General features: G+C 38.1%; 3 protein-coding genes and 2 pseudogenes across 3 annotated transcripts; 1 reads left to right on the top strand and 4 right to left on the bottom strand.

The window, feature by feature from the left end:
- Positions 1-996: 996 nt before the first annotated feature.
- On the bottom strand, positions 997-2,532 carry LOC122074334 (cyanidin 3-O-galactoside 2''-O-xylosyltransferase FGGT1-like). Its single transcript, XM_042639160.1, has 3 exons — positions 2,117-2,532; positions 1,726-1,777; positions 997-1,593 (listed from the first exon to the last, which is right to left on the bottom strand). The coding sequence occupies exons 1-3, from the start codon at positions 2,530-2,532 to the stop codon at positions 997-999; spliced, it is 1,065 nt and encodes a 354-aa protein (XP_042495094.1).
- Positions 2,533-7,257: 4,725 nt separating this feature from the next.
- LOC122074333 lies at positions 7,258-8,601 on the bottom strand (annotated as a pseudogene).
- A 173-nt stretch (positions 8,602-8,774) lies between these two features.
- On the top strand, positions 8,775-11,860 carry LOC122074332 (sulfate transporter 1.2-like; the record flags this gene model as incomplete). The annotated part of the gene is made up of 9 exons (XM_042639159.1): positions 8,775-8,810; positions 8,887-9,000; positions 9,100-9,216; positions 9,314-9,440; positions 9,596-9,882; positions 9,971-10,161; positions 10,850-10,935; positions 11,033-11,100; positions 11,585-11,860. Coding segments are annotated over 9 exons (1,170 nt in total), but the record flags the coding sequence as incomplete, so codon positions are not given.
- Positions 11,861-16,110: 4,250 nt separating this feature from the next.
- Positions 16,111-18,102, bottom strand: LOC122074809 (cyanidin 3-O-galactoside 2''-O-xylosyltransferase FGGT1-like). Its single transcript, XM_042639778.1, has 2 exons — positions 17,352-18,102; positions 16,111-17,011 (listed from the first exon to the last, which is right to left on the bottom strand). Exons 1-2 carry the CDS (start codon positions 18,014-18,016, stop codon positions 16,213-16,215), a joined length of 1,464 nt encoding a protein of 487 aa, XP_042495712.1. The 5' UTR covers positions 18,017-18,102; the 3' UTR covers positions 16,111-16,212.
- A 1,911-nt stretch (positions 18,103-20,013) lies between these two features.
- LOC122074971 lies at positions 20,014-20,131 on the bottom strand (annotated as a pseudogene).
- Between the last annotated feature and the right edge of the window lie 642 nt (positions 20,132-20,773).

Here is a 20,773-nt window from a genome sequence, read left to right as displayed (position 1 = left end):
GATTCATCCACCATCCTAGGGTTCACAAATCATTACAGGGTTTTTAAGTACAAGTCCAAAATACCCTTTTGATAACCTCTCCCATTCATATAAAGCCTATGATGAATGAATTACTTTGGTTAAAATAAAACGAGATTCCTCCATGTATAGAGTTATCAAAAAGGTATTTTGGACTTTGGGTTTTAGTATTGATCCAATTAATCGGTATTAGATTGGGACAAATCCGTATCGTATTGGATCAATATTGATGTTGTATCGGATCGACATAAGAAGAAAGAGATAATCAAAATAAAAAATAATAATTTAAATAAAAATAGGAAATTGTCTTTTCATATATAAAGAGAAATAGTGTATGACATTTAGGCTGTGTTTGGTAGCCAAGATAAGAAAAAAAAAATAAAAGAAAAAAGTACACTTTTTTGTACTTTTTTCTTGGGTAAAGAATTTTTTTTTTTGCACTTGGTATGTCTTTACCTAAGAGAAGATTCATTTTTTGAAATTCAAAATTCCTCTTGAGAATTGTGAAGTTTTCTTTTGTCTTCTAAAAAATTTATTTGCAAAAAACACAAGAAAACATGAGAAAATATGAAAAGATAATAAGACAAAAAATAATTATTACAAAATGAATTCCTATGTGTCTATCTCTCTCCTAAAATTCAAAATTTTTTTATTTTTTTTATTTTCTTCTCTTAGTTACCTAACATACATAAACATATATAATCTTTTTTTATTTTCTTACCATTTCATTTATTTATTTTTATTTTTATTTTTTTCTCTTTTCTTTTCTTCTCTTGACTGCCAAACATAGACTTAAATTGAGAAAGAGAAATAAGAGGCATTTAAGTCGGAAAAGATAGAGATATAAAGAGAGAGGGAGAGAGAGAATAAAACGGTTGGTATTCCAGGTAATAATTTTCAATGGATTACATATGTCAGCAAAAGGGGCGTACAAGACCAAGTTCTCGTCTGAGGACTCATACCTGAATACCTGATTAGTTAAGCATTATTATGTAACGAAGCGGCGGCGGCGGCGGCGGCGGCTTTGTAGGCGGCGGCCGTTTTTGTTATTTCGTTTAACTTCTCCATAAAACTGTCGAGATAAGAAGACTCGAGGTCTGGCCTTAACAACATATCCTTCCACCTTGCCTGGTTGGCTCGCACTTCCCTCCCAACCTTGCTGTCATCGTCCGTGACCAACTTCACCGCCTTACACACATCCTCCTTAGTGAACCACCCATCCTCTTCCCTTCTCTCCACCTCCACAGCCACCTTCAGATCTCTAGTCAACAACCTCGCATTAAAAAATTGGTCAGCGATTTGAGGTAACACCACCACTTGACAATCATTCATCAATGATTCCCAAGTAGAAGATCCCCCACAGTGTGTTACAAAACACCCCACTGAGGGGTGTCCCAGTATCAACGTCTGTTGCACCCAACCCCCGTGAACCACTCCTCTTCCTTCCACCCTTTCTTGGAACCCTTCTGGCAATACTTCTTCCACCGTTCCACACCCAAACGGGGGTTTCAATACAGCTAAGAAAGGAAAACCAGTAGACTCCAGGCCCAGAACCAGCTCTTGTAACTCCTCTTTCTTAAGAGCCCACTCGCTCCCCAGTGAGCAGTACACCACGGTTCACCTCTTGAACCCTCCCAGCCACTTCACCCACCGGTCCTCTAGGTTGGTGGTGAGTAGATCGGGTAGCGTCGGTCCGGTTAGAAAGACCTGCTTCCCATACTCTCTCTCCAAGTATTCACAGTATGGACCCTCAACATCCCTGCAGGTAATGGTGTCAAAACCAAATTGAATGAAGCCATTTACATCAAAATCGTGAAATCGTTTAATTTAAATGACTTATATCAAATCAAATAGAACTGTTTAAAATAAATTAATATATCCAATGTAAGTTAAAGTCATTTATAGAAATAAATTATTATGATAAGAATAAACAAATCGTACTAAATTTTAAAGATATTCAATCTTTTTGAATAAATATAAAATAAGTCGTTAAAATCATTTATTAAATGATTCGATTTGAATTTTATAATAAAAATTTGCACTAAATTAAATCAAACCAAATCGTTTACATCGAAATCGAATCGTCTAACAGTCTTACCTCCAAGTCCTCAAGGATATAGCATCACAATCTCTCATGGAAGCCATGAGGATATCACCGAATGTCATCCCATCGATGAAGTCCCGAGTCAAGAATTCCATGATTGGGCGAGCCTCGTATGTGTGTAGTTGCATAAATGAAGGAAAGCCAGGCAAGAGACGCATCAGCTCGGTGTAGTGTTGACCTTTGCTTATGCTCCGTGCAGGGACCAAGTGGTGAGCTATACACGAGACCGCAACAATGGAGTAGTGGATCGAGACGATGCCGAAGCGGAGAGCCAAGGCTGGGATCCAGTGAGCTACGTCGAAGAAGATTAAGTTGGGTTGGATTGAGTTGAGAACAGCTTCGACTTGGTCTTGCATGAGAAACAGTGCAGTGACAAGTAGAGGAGCCAGAGGAAGGGGGACGTCGGACATGGTTGCTGCACCAGGTGGGAGGCCAGGGACCTGTGGGACGACGAGAGGTATGAAGGTGATGAGGTGAGGGTAGTGGTTGAATTTCTCTAATTGGAGTTGAACTTTGGATGGGATCAAGAAGGAGATACTGTGACCTCTCTGGGCTAGCTTGCTTGAAAGGTGGAGGGAGTGTAGGTGACCAAAGGCAAACCAAGGGAACATAGCTATGCTCAAGGAGTTTGTCTTTGTACTGATGGTCATCTTGGAAATCACAAGTTCAAAAGTGAAGCTGCAGCAATGGCCGGTGACCTATAAGACCCTGATCGGCTACTCCTTGTTACAAGTTTTGGTTATGTTTACAAGAAGACTCAGAGCTTCAACTTAGATCACATGTACAGAAATTATTTTCTGTGGTAGGAGTTAGGATATTTGGCTGCAACCGTGCAAGACAGTTCTTACGAGCGTAGGACCACCCGATATATGGGTGGCATGGATTTACATATACCGATATGATACCGATATGATACCGTTCGGAAAGTATCGGTTGGTTTTGCCCTTGCTTTTTTTTTTTTTTTTTTTTTGAAGTACAAAATTTTTACGGCTTCACCCTTGAAACGATACGGGTAACTGATTTGAATCAATTAGGGATCAGGGATTGGTCTCAGTCAATACCGATATGATCTGACTGATATGACTGATATGATACCGATACTTGCAACCTGGATGGGTGGGAGTCCAAGAGTGCAAGACTAGACTAGCCCTAGTGCAGCTATTGGTAATAGTCAAGGGAATGGAATCCTAGTGGCAGGTTTAAAAATACCCATTTAATTGGTAGCAGGGGTTGCAGCTACTTAGCTACAACTCAGCACTCAAGTTTCTTCCCTCTCTCTCTCTCTCTCTCTCTCTCTCTCTCTCTCTCTCTCTCTCAGTCTTGCTCTTATAGGTGTGGCGTGAGATATTCCCTCGGCACTATCGACATGGGTTTGTGAGATTAAAGATTCCTTCGGATACCTATATAATATTCTAAATTACTAGCAAATGTGCACGTTCAAATACATATGTGAGCATATGTAACTTAATTGAGAGAGAATTAATAACTAAAATAAATAAAATCCATTCCAATTATTTGAAGCATTTCTTTCAAATTTTAATTAAATAATAATAAATTTCATTTTGAATATCAATTAAATTACTTATGCTAATATTATGAATCATTCATGATATCAATTCAAGCTTACAATAAATAATTGATGAAATAAAACCCAATCGTAGATCAACTGTATAACTAATGGGCAATTCACATATCCTGGTCATACTTATTTGTTTCTATAATGAAATCGTGAGCGATGATGTTGCAAAACGAATAAATAGGCCTCAGTCTGGATTGTTTCATGTGCATCTGATGCCAATTAGACTTGGAGGAAAATTTTTGAAGTCAGATCTCTTGCCCTTTATGCAGTCAAATGTAGAATTGATGATGGTTCAACCACTTTGTGAGGGATAGATAATTGGCATCCTAGAGGGGTCCTCTTCTCCGTTTTAGTGATAGAATCAGGTAGGTCTGATAGAATGGCTTGGGTGTCTTCCATTATTTCCAATGGTTCTTGGGATTAGGGCCTCCTTCTACAACCTCGGCCTTAGTGTGGGATCAGTTATATCTGCAAGTGGGGATATGGTTCATTAGATGTTATCTCCATTCCATCAATTCTCTTCAACTTCTTCTCAGGAAGTGCTCAAGCCCAAGGGTTCAATGGTCCCAATATGATAACTGATATGGTTTAGGCATCATATTCCAAGACATAATTTCATTTCTTGGAGAGCTTTTACCCACCCAAGAGTTTCTTAACATCAAAATATTACCATCCTTAGTTGCTGCCTCTATTGGAATTCAGTGGAGAATGTTAATCATCTATTTTCAAGTTGTGTTGGAATTTAAGTTTCAAACTATGATCAAAATCATCTTTTCAAAATGTTCTTTTTGAAATTCAACTTTCCCCCTCCAGTTGCATGGACTCTATTCACCACATTTGGAGAGAAAGACATGAATCGTTGGACTTCTCTTCTTCTCAGACTTTTAGAAAAATCTGAGGTGCTATTTACTTTGATATTAAACAAAGTTCAATTACCTTCATTCTTCAAACTTAGACTCTATAGGGAACCATCATATTGTCTCCTCCTCAGGCTTGCAAATTAGGCGTCGCAAAATTATTTGTATCTAGTTAGTTTGTTAGTTTTTTGTTCCAGGTTGGATGACTGTATCCTTTTGTCCTTTTAATAAAATTTGTTGACCACCCCCCAACAAAAAAAAAAAAAAAATCCCTATTTATTTGCTTTGATAATTAAATAACGTACAATCATTTTGGCAAAATGATAAAAAGAAAAAAAAAATCCTTATGAAGAAGCACCTCCTATGGATAAGTTTGGAAGATACCAATTACCAAGCAACATTACATGCATGTTGTTCTTGACTTTAAAAAGGAAAAATATAAATTGGTACCCTACAAGCTCCTAAAAATGTATTATGATTAGGTAAGAAGACAACATAGAGGGACATACTAATAAAAATGAATCTTATAATAATTAAAATATTAAAAACAAAGAAATTATTTTGCGATAATACATAAAGACCTAAGGACAATTCTAAAGTATCTAAAAGGCCTAGATTTTCTAGGATGCATGTATGACATAATAATTTGGATCTGAAAATTTGAAGGATGAATCATTCTTTGACTTTATGAATATACTGTTGAAGGCAATTCATAAACTAATCTGACACTTTTATTTGATTTAACTATAAATTACAAATTCGCACAAAGATCATTATAACAAAGCAGATTTTTTGCACCCAAAAAAAAAAAAAGCATAAATTTCTGTTGCTAAAGGCTTACGTGACTGGCAATCCAGAAACCAAAGGCAAATACTATCGTGACAATGTTTTTGCTCCGATTTTTACTGTCAATCGGTGAAATTATCAACAGTGATGAAAAGTTTACCACTCTATATTCCATGAAAAAAATGCTTATAAGCGGTATCACTTTTTGTCTCAAATAAATTTATAAAATGGACAATTTCTATCACTCTCTTATACTTTTTCTTTTTTATTCTTTCAAAATTCAAATTTTCATCTCTCTTTCTTCCCCGATACTTTAAAATTCTTATATTACACCGCAGCACTCCCAAACCCCGCCCTTCTACATCTCCCTCCTCCGTCATGATCTTTTGCTGCCCTTGATCAAGAGCCTCTGCATATATATATATATATATATATCTCCCCCTCACTCCTCTACCTTCATTGAACCATTGTTAGCAAAAACGGGAATGGCAAAAAAGGGGAAATAGACGGTATGGGTTTTAAACAGTAAAATTTTTCGAATGATACGGTCAAATAAATGGTCAAAAAAACAGAGAACAGTAAAAATCGAAAAATGTACGGTATAGTTTTAAACGTGTATATTTCAAACAAACAGGACTAAAAAAACAGTAGTATACTCATATAAATTAAGGAATTATTATATGAATATCTGCATCTAGTGTTCAAAACAACTAAAATATCTAACATTAATGCATATACATTCCATGTCTCATTATAAGTTTTAAGACATATCATTGAATATCATCCAACACCAATTCTAATTTCATACACCACACATGCCCAAAGTGTTATTGAGCAATGTGACTAGGTTATGGTGTTGTTCATTATTGTCAACACACTCTCGAAGTGATATATGTTCAGTTAGAATTATGAATCATCACTTTAGAAACATTTTTTAGCAAATACGTCAGTTTATAGCTCAATTTTTGGGGTTCGTGAATTGAATTTGAGTTGAAAGTAATATCATGAGAAATATATTCCATTGTGTTAGCTTCAAGTTGGTGAAAGAATCAAGTCAATTAGAGTTCAGGAGAGAGATATATGATCAATTAAGTAATCATTATGTTCAAAATTCAAATCTTAAAAAATACCATAAAAAGGGGAACGTGTTTCAAACCTGTTTAGAAGGGGAATGTTTGAAGTTTGTTATTTTTTCAAGTATCTTTGTGAAACATACGGTAAAACGTGTTTTAAATAGTAAAAAATGAAAACGCATTTCAAACGGAATTTTAAATACGTTTTTGCTAACAGTGCATTGAACCAAAACATCCAGGTCAACTTCTATCTCAAGTTAATGTGCAAGAATAAGGGGGTTGGAACTCATTGAGGTTAGGGTGCAGAAATTTATGGCCATTTCTTTTTTGTTTTCTTCAACAATACTAGTTTTCATTTGCATCTTCTAAAATTTAGGTCTACAAAGCACTTACAAATGCTAAAGAAGATTTTGAATATGCAACCATTTCTCACATAGCATAAGTGAAATAAAACATTGGGAAAGAGAATATCACTACATAGTCACATGGCCCCTACACCTGTGTGAGGGGTTAATAAGATTATTGCATACAAGAGCAGAGACATAAGTGGAATTTTTTATTACACAAAGGATGCGACGATAATTTGATTTTGCCCTTTGTCTGGGGTAGGGGCCATGTAGCTTTGTAGGTCAAACAAAAGAGTCACGTTACTCTCTCACATCTAAGATACACTTTTGCTAGGCTTGAGAGGAAAGATATACTTTCTACCAAAAAAAAAAAAGAGCAAAGATACACTAGGACACCAAAATACAACATACTTAAGCAGTACACACGGATGACGGACCCACCTAATCCACTTTTTACAAAAAAAAAAAAAAAAAAAAAAAAAAAAAAAAAAGCCTAATCCACTTTCGCAGTTTTTGTTATATCGAATAGCTTTTCCACGAAACTGTCGAGATAGGAAGATTCGAGATCTGGCCTTAACAACACATCCTTCCACCTTGCGTGGTTGGCTCTCACTTCACTCCCAACCTTGCTGTTGTCATCCATCACCAACTTCACCGCCTTACACACATTCTCCTTGGTGAACCATCCATCCTCTTCCCTTCTCTCCACCTCCACAGTCACCTTCAGATCTCCCGCCAACAACCTCGCATTTAAAAACTGGCCTAAAACTTGAGGTAACAGCACCACTTGACAATCATTCATCAATGATTCCCAAGTAAAAGATCCCCCACAGTGTGTTACAAAACACCCCACCGAGGGGTGTCCCAATATCAACGTCTGTTGCACCCAACCCCCGTGAACCACTCCTCTTCCTTCCACCCTTTCTTGGAACCCTTCTGGCAATGCTTCCTCTACCGTGGAATACCCAAGGGGAGGTTTCAGTGCAGCTAAGAAAGGAAACCCAGTGGACTCCAGGCCCAGAACCAGCTCTTGTAACTCCTCCTTCTTGAGAGCCCAATCGCTCCCCAGTGCGCAGTACACCACAGAACCCCTCTCGAACCCTCCCAGCCACTTCACCCACCGGTCCTCTAGCTTGGAGGTGGGCGGATCGGGGAGCGACGGTCCGGCCACCAAGACCGGCCTCCCAGGCTGGCTCACAAAGTAATCGTAGTAGGGACCCTCAACCTCCCTGCAAGTCCTGAAGGAGATGGCATCACAATCCCTCATTGAGGCCATCATGATGTAGTAGAATGTAATCCCATCCATGTATTCCCGAGTGAAGATTTCCATAATTTGACGAGCCTCGTATGCGTGTAGTTTCAGAGATGAAGAAGGGAAGTCAGGCAAGAGACGCATCAGCTCGGTGTAGGGTTATACTCCGTGCAGGGACGAAGTTGTAAGCCACAGATGAGGCCCCGATGATGCAATGGTGGATTGTGACGATGCCAAAGCGGCGGGCCAAATGTGGTATCCAATGAGCCATGTCGAAGAAAATTAAGTTGGGGTGGATTGAGTTGAGAGCAGCTTCAACCCGGTCTTGCATGAGATTGAAGGCAGCGAAAAGTAGACGAAACTTGGGAAAGGGGATGTCGGACATGGTTGCGGCAGCAGGTGGGAGGCCAGGGACGTGAGGGACAAGGAGAGGTATGAAGGTGATGAGGTGAGGTAGTTGAATTGCTCCAATTTGGGTTGGACTATGGATGGGATCAAGAAGGACATGGAGTGGCCTCGCTGGGCGAGTTTGTTTGCAAGGTGGAGGTAGGGGTGTAGGTGGCCAAAGGCGAACCAAGGGAACATGGCTATGCTTAAGGAGTTTGTGTTTGTAGTAGTCATCATGCTCATCTTCTTCCAATTCAATACACCTATGCCCTCCTCTCAAGGCTATGCTAGCTACTACTTGTTTCCGATATTAATGGTGATGATGTTTATACAGAATTGAAAAGGAAAAAAAAAAAAAATGATCATGCAAAAAATTCTTGGCTTTCCTTCTGTTTGGCAAATACATTGTGATTCTCAATTCATTTACCTCTTTATAGGGTTGAAAATCCTTGTCCTAACCTTACATGGTTTGATGGAAAACAGGGAAAGAAGAATGAGAAATTTTTCTGGGTACCAGAAATTGCTCCATTGATCTCTGTTATCATTTCCACCTTTTTTGTGTACATTACGCGTGCAGATAAGAAGGGTGTCCAAATTGAAAGTATTAGGTTCTGTTTTTTTTTTTTTTTCTCCTGAATTTCCAATTCAAAAACAGAAACAACTTTTGTAAACTAATACTTCTGGTAATTTATGAAGGTGAACCATATAGAAAAAGGTATCAATCTGTCATCAGTGGATGATATATATTTCACCGGAAAGTACCTAGGGAAAGGTATTAAGATCGGTGTTGTGGCCGGATTTATAGCATTAACGGTAAGCCAACTTTACTGCCCATCTTTCAGGTTTATCAGAAAAGGTCCAGTTGATTAGAATTTCCAGCATCTAAAGACAAATGCTTTGGACTGATCAGGAAGCTATAGCAATTGGGAGAACATTTGCATCCATGAAGGACTATCAAATTGATGGGAACAAAGAAATGGTGGCACTAGGACTAATGAATGTTGTTGGTTCAATGACTTCTTGCTATGTGGCTACAGGTATGAAAAGAATCTAGAAAAGAATTTTCTTGCTATAAAATTGCTCTATGACAATCTACAGAGTACAGAGTAAAACAATTAGATGGCACACTAGTGTGTCTGAAAGTAAATGAAGAGATTATATTGTGGACTAATGAACTTTTCTTCACTTGCAGGTTCTTTCTCTCGCTCGGCTGTAAACTACATGGCAGGCTGCCAAACTGCTGTCTCCAACATTGTGATGTCCTTTGTTGTTTTACTAACCTTAGAACTGATCACACCTTTGTTTAAGTATACCCAGAACGCCATTCTTGCTTCTATCATTATATCTGCAGTGATTGGCCTCATCGACATTGAGGCAGCTTTGCTCATATGGAAGATCAATAAATTTGACTTTGTTGCTTGTATGGGAGCCTTCTTTGGTGTAGTTTTTGTTTCTGTTGAGATTGGACTCTTAATTGCGGTAACAAAATCAAATTTGTAACCTCTTAAATTTTGTGAATATCTGTCTATTTGTATCAACTGAAAGGTGCCTCTGTTGTTTATGACAGGTTAGCATATCTTTCGCTAAAATACTCCTACAAGTGACAAGGCCACGGACTGCAATACTTGGAAATATACCTAGGACAACAGTCTACAGGAATGTCCAACAATATCCAGAGGCAACCAAGGTTCCTGGGATTTTGATCGTGAGGGTTGATTCAGCAATATATTTTTCCAACTCCAACTATGTTAAGGAGAGGTAAGGATGATCTTTAAAGTCATTCTCCATCTTGATGCATTTTACTTGTGTTCTCTCATGTCTTCTTTCAGCTAGTACATGTAATTTACTGCTTTATGAACTACAAAATAATCAAAGTGGAGGAGTAATTAGAGCCAAGCATCCATACATCCACCACTATTCTCATTATTTCGCGCTACACATGCAGTGATCCTATAGAAAGTTAAGACAATGTTTTCTAGGCCTTCCCAATGGCCATTCTTGGAAGGAAAGGTTAATCAGACTGGAAAATCCTGAAGATGTGCTCTTTGTCCCATTTGTGAGTTTTCCTTTAGACAATCCAAAATTCAAGAGTCTAAAAAGATTGGATGGCTAGGGATTATTCAATGTAGTTAGTAATAGCTTGTCTGACTCTCTGGCACGGAGGGCACCATCCTTGACATGAAGGATTGATTGGCCCTTTTCTACTTGGTGGATTCAGAGCTCCTGTAATTCTGATTTCATGTGTTCTACACAAATGAATGCATAGTCTTTCATGTGTTCTACACGAAGATGCTCTATTTTTTCTCTTAAGAACGTGTTCTAGACCTAGAATCCATTCCAAAAATGCATATCAAAGACAGCTTTAGTAAATGCTTCTTTATGTAGTCCAATCTCTCAGAGAAACATGAAAGGACCCAGGACCACACTCAAATTCCCTTTCTTGCAGGATCTTGCGGTGGCTAATAGATGAGGATGAACAATCAAAAACAAATGATCTACCAAGAATCCAGTTCTTGCTAATCGAGATGTCACGTAAGAAATCATAACTTGGTATCTTATGCCATCTCTTTTCTATTATGAACCATGTTGATAACTCATCTTATCACAATTGTGTTTGTGTATGTTGTAGCTGTTACCGACATTGACATCCATGCCTTGGAAGAGTTGTACCGGAGTCTCCATAAGAGAGGTGTTCAAGTAAGCCAATTAAACAAATGACCTTCCTATATAAACACTTATTCAATTAAACAACTGACCTTCCTATATAAACACTTATTCAATTAAACAAATGACCTTCCTATATAAACACTTATTCAATCCCACTGGGTAGAGTATCCTTTACAGACTTGTTTTCAACCTAAAGCTCATCATTAGGCTCAATACGTTACTGGGGATAATAATACATAGCTTATTTGGCATTCTGGCTAGTAAGAGAATGCCTAAATGACACCTCTATTGGTGTATTTAGAACTTGACACTTTCATTTAATTACCTATTGTCTTATTTTCAAAAGCATTTAATACATTTTTTTCAACGAGGGTAAACTATCATTTCACATAGGAACTATATTAAATGAAAAAAGTAAGGTTACAAATCTATTGACACCTTGAGGGCGTCAATAAGAAAATCCCAGAAATGGAAACTAGAAAGTATCGGATTGATCTCACGTTGTTATTGTCAGCTTGTTATAGCAAATCCTGGGCCGGTGGTGATAGAGAAGCTTCATGCTTCAAAATTTACAGATTTGATTGGCGATAACCATATCTTCCTCACAGTCGCAGATGCCGTGATGACATGTGCTCCAAAGATGAAAGAAGAAGCCTGATGAGAAGATTTTGACCATTGATGCCTACCTACCTCGCCTCAACTCTTTTGTTTAGTCTATCCAATGCATCTTGATCTAATTCTACGACCAAGAGCCTTCAAAAAGAATCAAGAGGAGCCATAAAGTGTATATATCTGAAATGAGACCGAAAAGGGGGTTTTTTTTGGTGGGGTGGGGATGGGGGTGGGGGTGGGGGTGAGTGTTGGGTTGGGGTGGTGGTGGTGGTGGTGGTTCCCTTTCACCTTTGTAAAGATTAGAAAGGAATAGAATCACTCATTTTGAGATTATAGGCACCATAAATTATCATATTTATGGTTCTTGCATGATTATTACATATGTAAACAAGCACATATAAAGTTGTGGAGAGAGTTTTCCTTCACGGTGCATGGGAAGGTTCACCACACCACCTTAGGGTTAGAGTTCACAAACCCCTATAGGGTATAGTATCTTCTCCAAAATATCCTCCTGATACTCTTCTATATGCATTTGAAGCCTCAGGGTCAAGAGATTCCTCTTCATCGTGGCATAAGGAAAACTCGGTCAATGAATTGTCATACATTGTAAATTCAGGTTGTGGCAGCTTCAGCTTGAAGAGTTGATGCCCATGGGAGGAGGTTGTAGGATCAAACCCTGTCGTATGCAAGTATGTGCAGGTGGAGTAGGTGGCCAATATTGGCCCTAGTAGTGCTCAGTATGTTGGCAATTGGCCTGCAGTGCTCAGTAGGATAGACTAATTTGAAAAAAAAATAAGGTTGCTTTTGGTATGCATTTTTTGAATAGATTATGAGTGAAATCTAATTATTCTTTATTTTCTTGCTTCATAATGCATTAGAGAGAGAGAGAGAGAGAGAGAGAGAGAGAGAGGGTGGAAATTTGTTGCTACTTGGGTTGCAGGAACTTTCCTACTTTTTGGGTTCGCAGCTAAAGAATTGAGTTTAGAAGGATATTTTTAAAAATACAAAAACCTAAGAGTGTATTTATGAACTCAAAGGAGAAGCAAATTATTCAATTTCTTTGGCTACAAGCCCAAGTAGCAAGAAATATCCTAAAAACCTAGGTTTTTTTTTTTTTTTTTGAGAGAGAAAGTAAAAAAATGCATCTATTATATAATTTTTTTTTTGTTGGATAAAGAGAAGTCTATTGATTTGCACGTGATGGATACTGCTAGCATACGTATGTTGAGAAGTGATAAGGATGTAAAACTTCATATTAAATAATTTCGGTAGTTTGTGATAACATACAATACAAATAGGAAAACCCAATAAATAAAGAGCAAGTCTTTCTATTTCAGAGAAGTGAAAGTGTTTGCCAGGAAAAATAATAATAATAATAATAATTATTATTATTATTATTATTATTATTATTAGAGAAGTGAAAGTTTCTCACCCAATGGATCCACATGGTTCCTTACTAGAAAATATAAAATCTTTTCCGTGGTGGTAGTTAGGAGTTAAGACATGTGGTTGACTATAAATGGAAAGAGCCGATATAATCTACCCATTACCATCTCATTTATGAGACTACATTATGGATCAAGAATATCCCCTTCTCCTTGAATCTTTGGACCAATCCCCTCCAGATGTTAAGGAGGTGGGAACTTCCTTACCCAAAAAAATAAAAAATTGTGAACTTAGTATATGTCGGTGCAAGACACACACAGCTACACTTACTAGGGCCACCTGATATACCAACCTATTTTTATTAAAAACAAGAAAGAAAGATATACCAACCAACGCATTGTATTGGTCCAATCCCCTTCATTTTTATAATAAGAGATATGGATATCTTTACATAAAGGGACGAAAGAGCTAGACCCATGAGAGTGTTTGCACCTTGCAAAGACCACACTTTCAGTCGGAGTTCTTTTTTTCCGTCACTTATTGGGAAACAACATGATTACCCACTTTGGAGTTTCCCTTTACAAAAAAAAACCCACCTTATGTTTTAGTTAACAAAGATACATAAAATTAAGATTTTGGGTTTACATTATTACTATACAAAATCTTGATTATCCTTCATCCTTCATCTTCCACATGGATGGAGATCATTTATGGTGCAACACGTTGTGTAGCACAAATCTAAGGGTTGGGAGCATCTTGAGCTGTGCATCCATGTTTTATATTGCATGTCTGAGGGCTCCCAGCCCTTGAATCCACATTCTATAGTACACGACGGATCACTCCCTTGTAATTTTTTTTTTTTTTTTTTTTTTAATGAAACCACCCTCTTGTATCGGAAGCGTCCACTTCTTGCAATGTGATTATCTTTTCTAAAGATACATATTTATCTAGAGGTATCTATCAAGACAGAAAGGCGTGCATTATCAAGATAATGAGACATGTCTTCTGTCTATTCAAGAGCCATAATTATCAAACCTAGTAGTCTTTGTAAATATTCTCTCCCTTCCTCTCTTATTATAATATTGACAGGTAGTGTAGCCTTATTCATCACTTCTGTGAAGGGCATTATATCCTCGAGTCACCCTTTTGAGCTTTATTATATTCTATTTAAAACCATTTCTTTTTCTCCAACAATTGTAGGTTTCATTTGCATCTTATGAAATTTATATCGACAGAGAGCTTACTAATGCTAAAGAAAGTTTTTGAAGCATACCATAACTGATATAAGCATTGGGCAAAAGTAAGGCTGTTAATTGATTCGATTTTGATGTAGACGATTCAATTTGGTTCGGTGTAAGATTTTTTAGGTAAAATCAAAATCGAATCATTTAATAAATGGTTTCATATATTAATTTTTTTATGTTTTCTAATTTTTATTCAAACGACTTCTTTACCTTTAAATTTTTTTGGTGAAATGACTGTAAATTGTAACATTTGTTAAATGTTTTTTTCAATAGTTGTTTAAGGTAAACTTTTTATTTTTTATTTTAATTGAAATGTATATAAACTTAATACTGAATGACTTAAATTTACTATATATATGTTAATCGATTTAATGGTTTACCAACTGTTTAAAATTTAAAACCAAAATCGAATCATAGTTTCAATTTTAAAACCAAAATCGAAACATTTAATAAATGGTTTCACGGTTTTTGTGTAAACGATTTGGTTCAATTTTCATAAACGGTTTCGGTTTCAAATTCACGTCCTTAGGTAAAAGATCACCACTGCATATATAGCTTCTACATCAATGTGGGATCTAATGAGAGTACACATAGAGACATCACAAGGATGGAGTTTTGTGATTTCATAGAGACAAAGTGTTAATCTTGCACCCCTTTATCTGGGTATAGAATCCACGTAACCAGAAAGCGTTCTTTTCCCCTAAAACATTATAGCATAAAGAAAAGAAAAAAGATCTCTTTTCTTATCCCCCGCCACCCACTCCCTCTCTCTCTCTCTCTCTCTCTCTCTCTTCATTAATATTTTATTTCAAAACTCACTTAAAACCAGTCTCTGCCATATCAATACAAAGCAACCAAATAAAAAAAATAAAAAAAAAATTTACTCATCCATAGAGGATGATTCATCCACCATCCTAGGGTTCACAAATCATTACAGGGTTTTTAAGTACAAGTCCAAAATACCCTTCTAATATCCTGTCCCATTCATATAAAGCTTATGATGAATGAATTACTTTGGTTAAAAGAAAACGGGATTCCTCCATGTATAGAGTTATCAAAAAGGTATTTTGGACTTTGGGTTTTGGTATTGATCCAATTAATCGGTATTAGATTGGAACAAATCCGTATTGGATCAATATTGATGTTGTATCGGATCGACATAAGAAGAAAGACATAATCAAAATAAAAAATAATAATTTAAATAAAAATAGGAAATTGTCTTTTCATATATAAAGAGAAATAGTGTATGACATTTAGGCTGTGTTTGGTAGCCAAGATAAGAAAAAAAAAATAAAAGAAAAAAGTACACTTTTTTGTACTTTTTTCTTGGGTAAAGAATTTTTTTTTTTTGCACTTGGTATGTCTTTACCTAAGAGAAGATTCATTTTTTGAAATTCAAAATTCCTCTTGGGAATTGTGAAGTTTTCTTTTATCTTCTAAAAAATTTTCTTGCAAAAAACACAAGAAAACATGAGAAAATATGAAAAGATAATAAGACAAAAAATAATGATTACACAATGATTTCCTATGTGTCTATCTCTCTCCTAAAATTCAAAATTTTTTGATTTTTTTTCTTTTCTTTTCTTTTCTTCTCTTAATTACCAAACATATATAATTCTTTTTATTTTCTCACCATTTCATTTAATTTTTTTCTCTTTTCTTTTCTTTTTTTTTCTTTTCTTTTATTCTCTTGACTACCAAACATAGTCTTAATTTAGATTGAGAAAGAGAGATAAAAGGCATTTAAATCCGAAAAGATAGACAGATAAAGAGAGAGAGAGAGAGAGAGAGAGAGAGAGAGAGTAGAACGGTTGGTACTCTAGGTAATAATTTTCAATGGATTACATATGACAGCAAAAGGAACGTACAAGACCAAGTTCTCGTATGAGGACCTGATCAGTTAAGCCTTATTATGTAACGAAAGGGCGGCGGCAGTGGGGGCGGCGGCCGCGGCGTCTGCGGCTTTGTAGGCAGCGGCCGTTTTTGTTATATCGTATAACTTCTCCATAAAACTGTCGAGATAAGAAGACTCGAGGTCTGGCCTTAACAACATGTCCTTCCACCTTGCGTGGTTGGCTCTCACTTCCCTCCCAACCTTGCTGTCATCGTCCATCACCAACTTCACCGCCTTACACACATCCTCCTTAGTGAACCACCCATCCTCTTCCCTTCTCTCCACCTCCACAGCCACCTTCAGGTCTCTAATCAACAACCTCGCTTTAAAAAAGTGGTCACCTATTTGAGGTAACACCACCACTTGACAATCATTCATCAATGATTCCCAAGTAGAAGATCCCCCACAGTGTGTTACAAAACACCCCACTGAGGGGTGTCCTAGTATCAACGTCTGTTGCACCCAACCCCCGTGAACCACTCCTCTTCCTTCCACCCTTTCTTGGAACCCTTCTGGCAATACTTCTTCCACCGTTGCACACCCAAACGGGGGTTTCAATACAGCTAAGAAAGGAAAACCAGTAGACTCCAGGCCCAGAACCAGCTCTTGTAACTCCTCTTTCTTGAGAGCACACTCGCTCCCCAGTGAGCAGTACACCACGGTTCCCCTCTTGAACCGTCCCAGCCACTTCACCCACCGGTCCTCTAGCTTGGTGGTGGGTAGATCGGGTAGCGTCGGTCCGGTTAGAAAGACCTGCTTCCCATACTGGCTCTCCAAGTAGTCACAGTATGGTCCCTCAACATCCCTGCAGGTAATGGTGTCAAAACCAAATTGAATCAAGCCATTTACATCAAAATCGTGGAATCGTTTAATTTAAATGACTTATATCAAATCAAATAGAACTGTTTAAAATCAATTAATATATCCAATGTAAGTTAAAGTCATTTATAGAAATAAATTATTATGATAAGAATAAACAAATCCCACTAAAATTTAAAAGATATTCAATCTTTTTGAATAAATATAAAATAAGTCGTTAAAATCATTTATTAAATGATTCGATTTAAATTTTATAATAAAATTTTGCACCAAATTAAATCAAACCAAATCGTTTACATTGAAATCGAATCGTCTAACAGTCTTACCTCCAAGCCCTCAGGGCTATAGCATCACAATCTCTCATGGAAGCCATGAGGATATCACCGAATGTCATCCCATCGATGTAGTCCCGAGTCAAGAATTCCATGATTGGGCGAGCCTCGTATGTATGTAGTTGCATAAATGAAGGAAAGCCAGGCCAGAGACGCATCAGCTCGGTGTAGTGTTGACCCTTGCTTATACTCCGTGCAGGGACTAAGTGGTGAGCTATAGACGAGACCCCAACAATGGAGTAGTGGATCGAGACGATGCCGAAGCGGCGAGCCAAGGCTGGGATCCAGTGAGCTACGTCGAAGAAGATTAAGTTGGGTTGGATTGAGTTGAGAACAGCTTCGACTTGGTCTTGCATGAGAAACAGTGCAGTGACAAGTAGCGGAGCCATAGGAAGGGGGACGTCGGACATGGTTGCTGCACCAGGTGGGAGGCCAGGGACCTGAGGGACGACGAGAGGTATGAAGGTGATGAGGTGAGGGTAGTGGTTGAATTTCTCTAATTGGGGTTGAACTTTGGATGGGATCAAGAAGGAGATACTGTGACCTCTCTGGGCTAGCTTGTTTGAAAGGTGGAGGTAGGGGTGTAGGTGGCCAAAGGCAAACCAAGGGAACATGGCTATGCTTAAGGAGTTTGTGTTTGTAGTAGTCATCATGCTCATCTTCTTCCAATTCAATACACCTATGCCCTCCTCTCAAGGCTCTGCTAGCTACTCCTTGTTTCCGATATTAATGGTGATGATGTTTATACAGAATTGAAAAGGAAAAAAAAATAAAATATATATATATAGATATATATATATATATATATATGATCATGTAAAAAAATCTTTTGTGTAGATCCCACATTCCATGGAGGGTGTTAGATCCGTCCCCACCTGTCTCGTGGTGGGGGAATAAATCCAAATTCCAAACTTCACTTTCGATTTTTGGATTTGATCGGACTCGATGCTTCCCCCACAACCACCCTTGAGGAAAAAGGTGGAATGAATTACACCGGTTTTTATTAGTTTCCATCTCCCTATCATTTATTATTTTGGAGGTCAAATTTGGTGGTCCACCTTTTAAACATGTAATTTGACCTTCTGCATTATCCAATTGATCCATAGTTTCAAATCAAAGTAACTGAACTTTATTGTTTTTTTTCAGTGGAACTGGCAGACTATACTCATAGGGGCTTCATTCTTGGTTTTCCTTCTGTTTGTTAAATACATTGTGAGTCTCAATTCATGTACCTCTATTTACTTGGATTTTGTAGGGTTGAAAATCCTTGTCCTAACCTTATATTGCTTTTCAATCCTTAAATCTAACTTTGATCTAGGTTAGAATCATCTTATAAGACCTTAGATGTGTGGAAAATGTGATTGGAACAACCCCATTTGGTTTTTCCAGGGTTGAGGAACGTTTCAAAGGAGAAAATCAGTTTTCGTCCCCACAGGTGGGCGAAGACCGGCGGGCGAAGCCGCCCTCCTGAGGGTGCCGGTCTGTTGGGGCAGCACCTTAGTTCCCACCGGTGGCGAAGACCGACGGGTGAACCCACCCGCCTGAGGGACCGGAGGCCGAAGATAGGTGGGCTGTCTGGCCCACCTGTTGGCCCACCAGTTGGATTTTTGAGTCCAAATGGGCCCAAAAACGGGCGGGCAACCTTCTTTTATGATTTTAAACATGATTTAAACATCATACCTCGTTAGTTTTGATCCCAAGGTGGTGAAATGCTAACTTCATTCGCTTATGATTGGTTCCACTAAAATTTACATTTCTCACGCCGGATCTCACCCCGTACCGAACGTGAGCTTTTGTACCCAACAAGTGGGAAGAGGACATTTGAATTTATTTAAAGGCTTGTTTTTGCATCATTAAAGTGTATCTAGACTAGCCATGTCATCATGCAAATTATTTGTAGATTAATCATCCTCGTATGCCATTCGCACGTATTGCTTGTGCATTCTAAACAAATGATTTTTGATATGTGTATTGTGCTTTACATTATCAATGCTAAACGATTGATGTGCTTATGTGATGAATGATTGAATTACTGTGCATGATGCATTAGACTAGATGTCGTAGTCGGCCTGGAAACCAGTGTATTGGTGGCTCGTGGCATGGGATGCGGTGGCACTGTGCAATCATACTTTGTCATATAGGAGCATGCGGTTTAGGATTTTCATTCCCTATGCTACAACCCTTCCCAACAGGGGTTGAGGTGTTGGGTTATCACTTTGGGGGAAGCAGTGGTCGCGGTTGTTGGGTCACTGTGGCGGTTAGACATATGCCTGGCTAGTCATTAGGACAGTCGGCAACCTCAGTGGTATATTCAAGAGGGCCAATCGTACTGCTTTTAAATTGCTGGGGTCAGCACTTTTACTTTTTTGTCATTTACTTTTATGTTGAGAGCCGGTAGTCGGCATGCTTTACTTTTCTGAGTACTCACGGTGGGCCTTCTGTAACACCCTAATCTGATATTTATACCCCTACTTGTGGACATGCAAGAAGAAAGAGCAGAGAAAGCCAATGCTGGCATGGTTCGCAGTTGTGGAGTGCCAAGAAAGCAGAAGTGACCCCACCTGCTCCTGTTCAGCTTGCCAATATCATTGGGGAACTCATAAGGAGGGGTGGACAAAGAGGTAAGTTTAAGTACAAGACTAAGAATAGTAGGAAAAAAATGCGACATAAGGACTTCCCAGGGGGTCACCCATCCTAATACTACTCTCACCCAAGCACGCTTAACTACGGAGTTTTATGAGATTTGGTGCATTAGTGCTGGTATGATCGCACCCACACTGGTAGGTCCAAAATTGGCCAGCCAATTTTGCCTAGCAGAATGTAATTTTTGGGTTTTTTACACTGTGGAGCCCACCTCTGTTGTGCAAAATTCCCATTATACCCCTATAGGAAGAGACTTAAATGAGGCATGAAATGCATACTTTAGAGAAAATGAATTTATAGACTACTAGGTATTATATATATAGTATGTATGTAATTTATATGGAAATAAACTAGGGCAGCCAACTTAAGAAGGCAGCCAAACAAATCTTAGTTATAAGGATTTAAGAGGGCAGCCAAACAGACCTTAGCAATACTTGAAGAGGGCCAGCCAAACAGACCCTTGGGGCTGCCTTATATATAAGGGATAATGGGTTGAGATTGCATCAAACGTGACTATTGTAATAGTAAGGAGAAAAAGAAAGAGAGGAGAAGAAGAAGAAGAAGAAGGAAAGAGAAGGAAGAAGAGGAAGAAAGAGAAGTGAGGAGGGAACTCACTCACCTCAGGCTGCTCTTAGATCAACTCTGCACCCAGGTAAGTGAACTTACTACTACAGTAAGGTTAATTAGGTAATTTCATGTAGATTAGGCAGCTAGGTTTAGGGTTTTACCCAATTGTTAACTGTCAGGGAATCCCTGTAAGTAGAATAGTTGCC

Source organism: Macadamia integrifolia, chromosome 3 (genome assembly GCF_013358625.1).
Source record: "Macadamia integrifolia cultivar HAES 741 chromosome 3, SCU_Mint_v3, whole genome shotgun sequence".
Classification (NCBI taxonomy): domain Eukaryota; kingdom Viridiplantae; phylum Streptophyta; class Magnoliopsida; order Proteales; family Proteaceae; genus Macadamia; species Macadamia integrifolia.
Note: the sequence above shows the minus strand (reverse complement) of the source record. Positions and strands in the feature narration are given on the sequence as shown.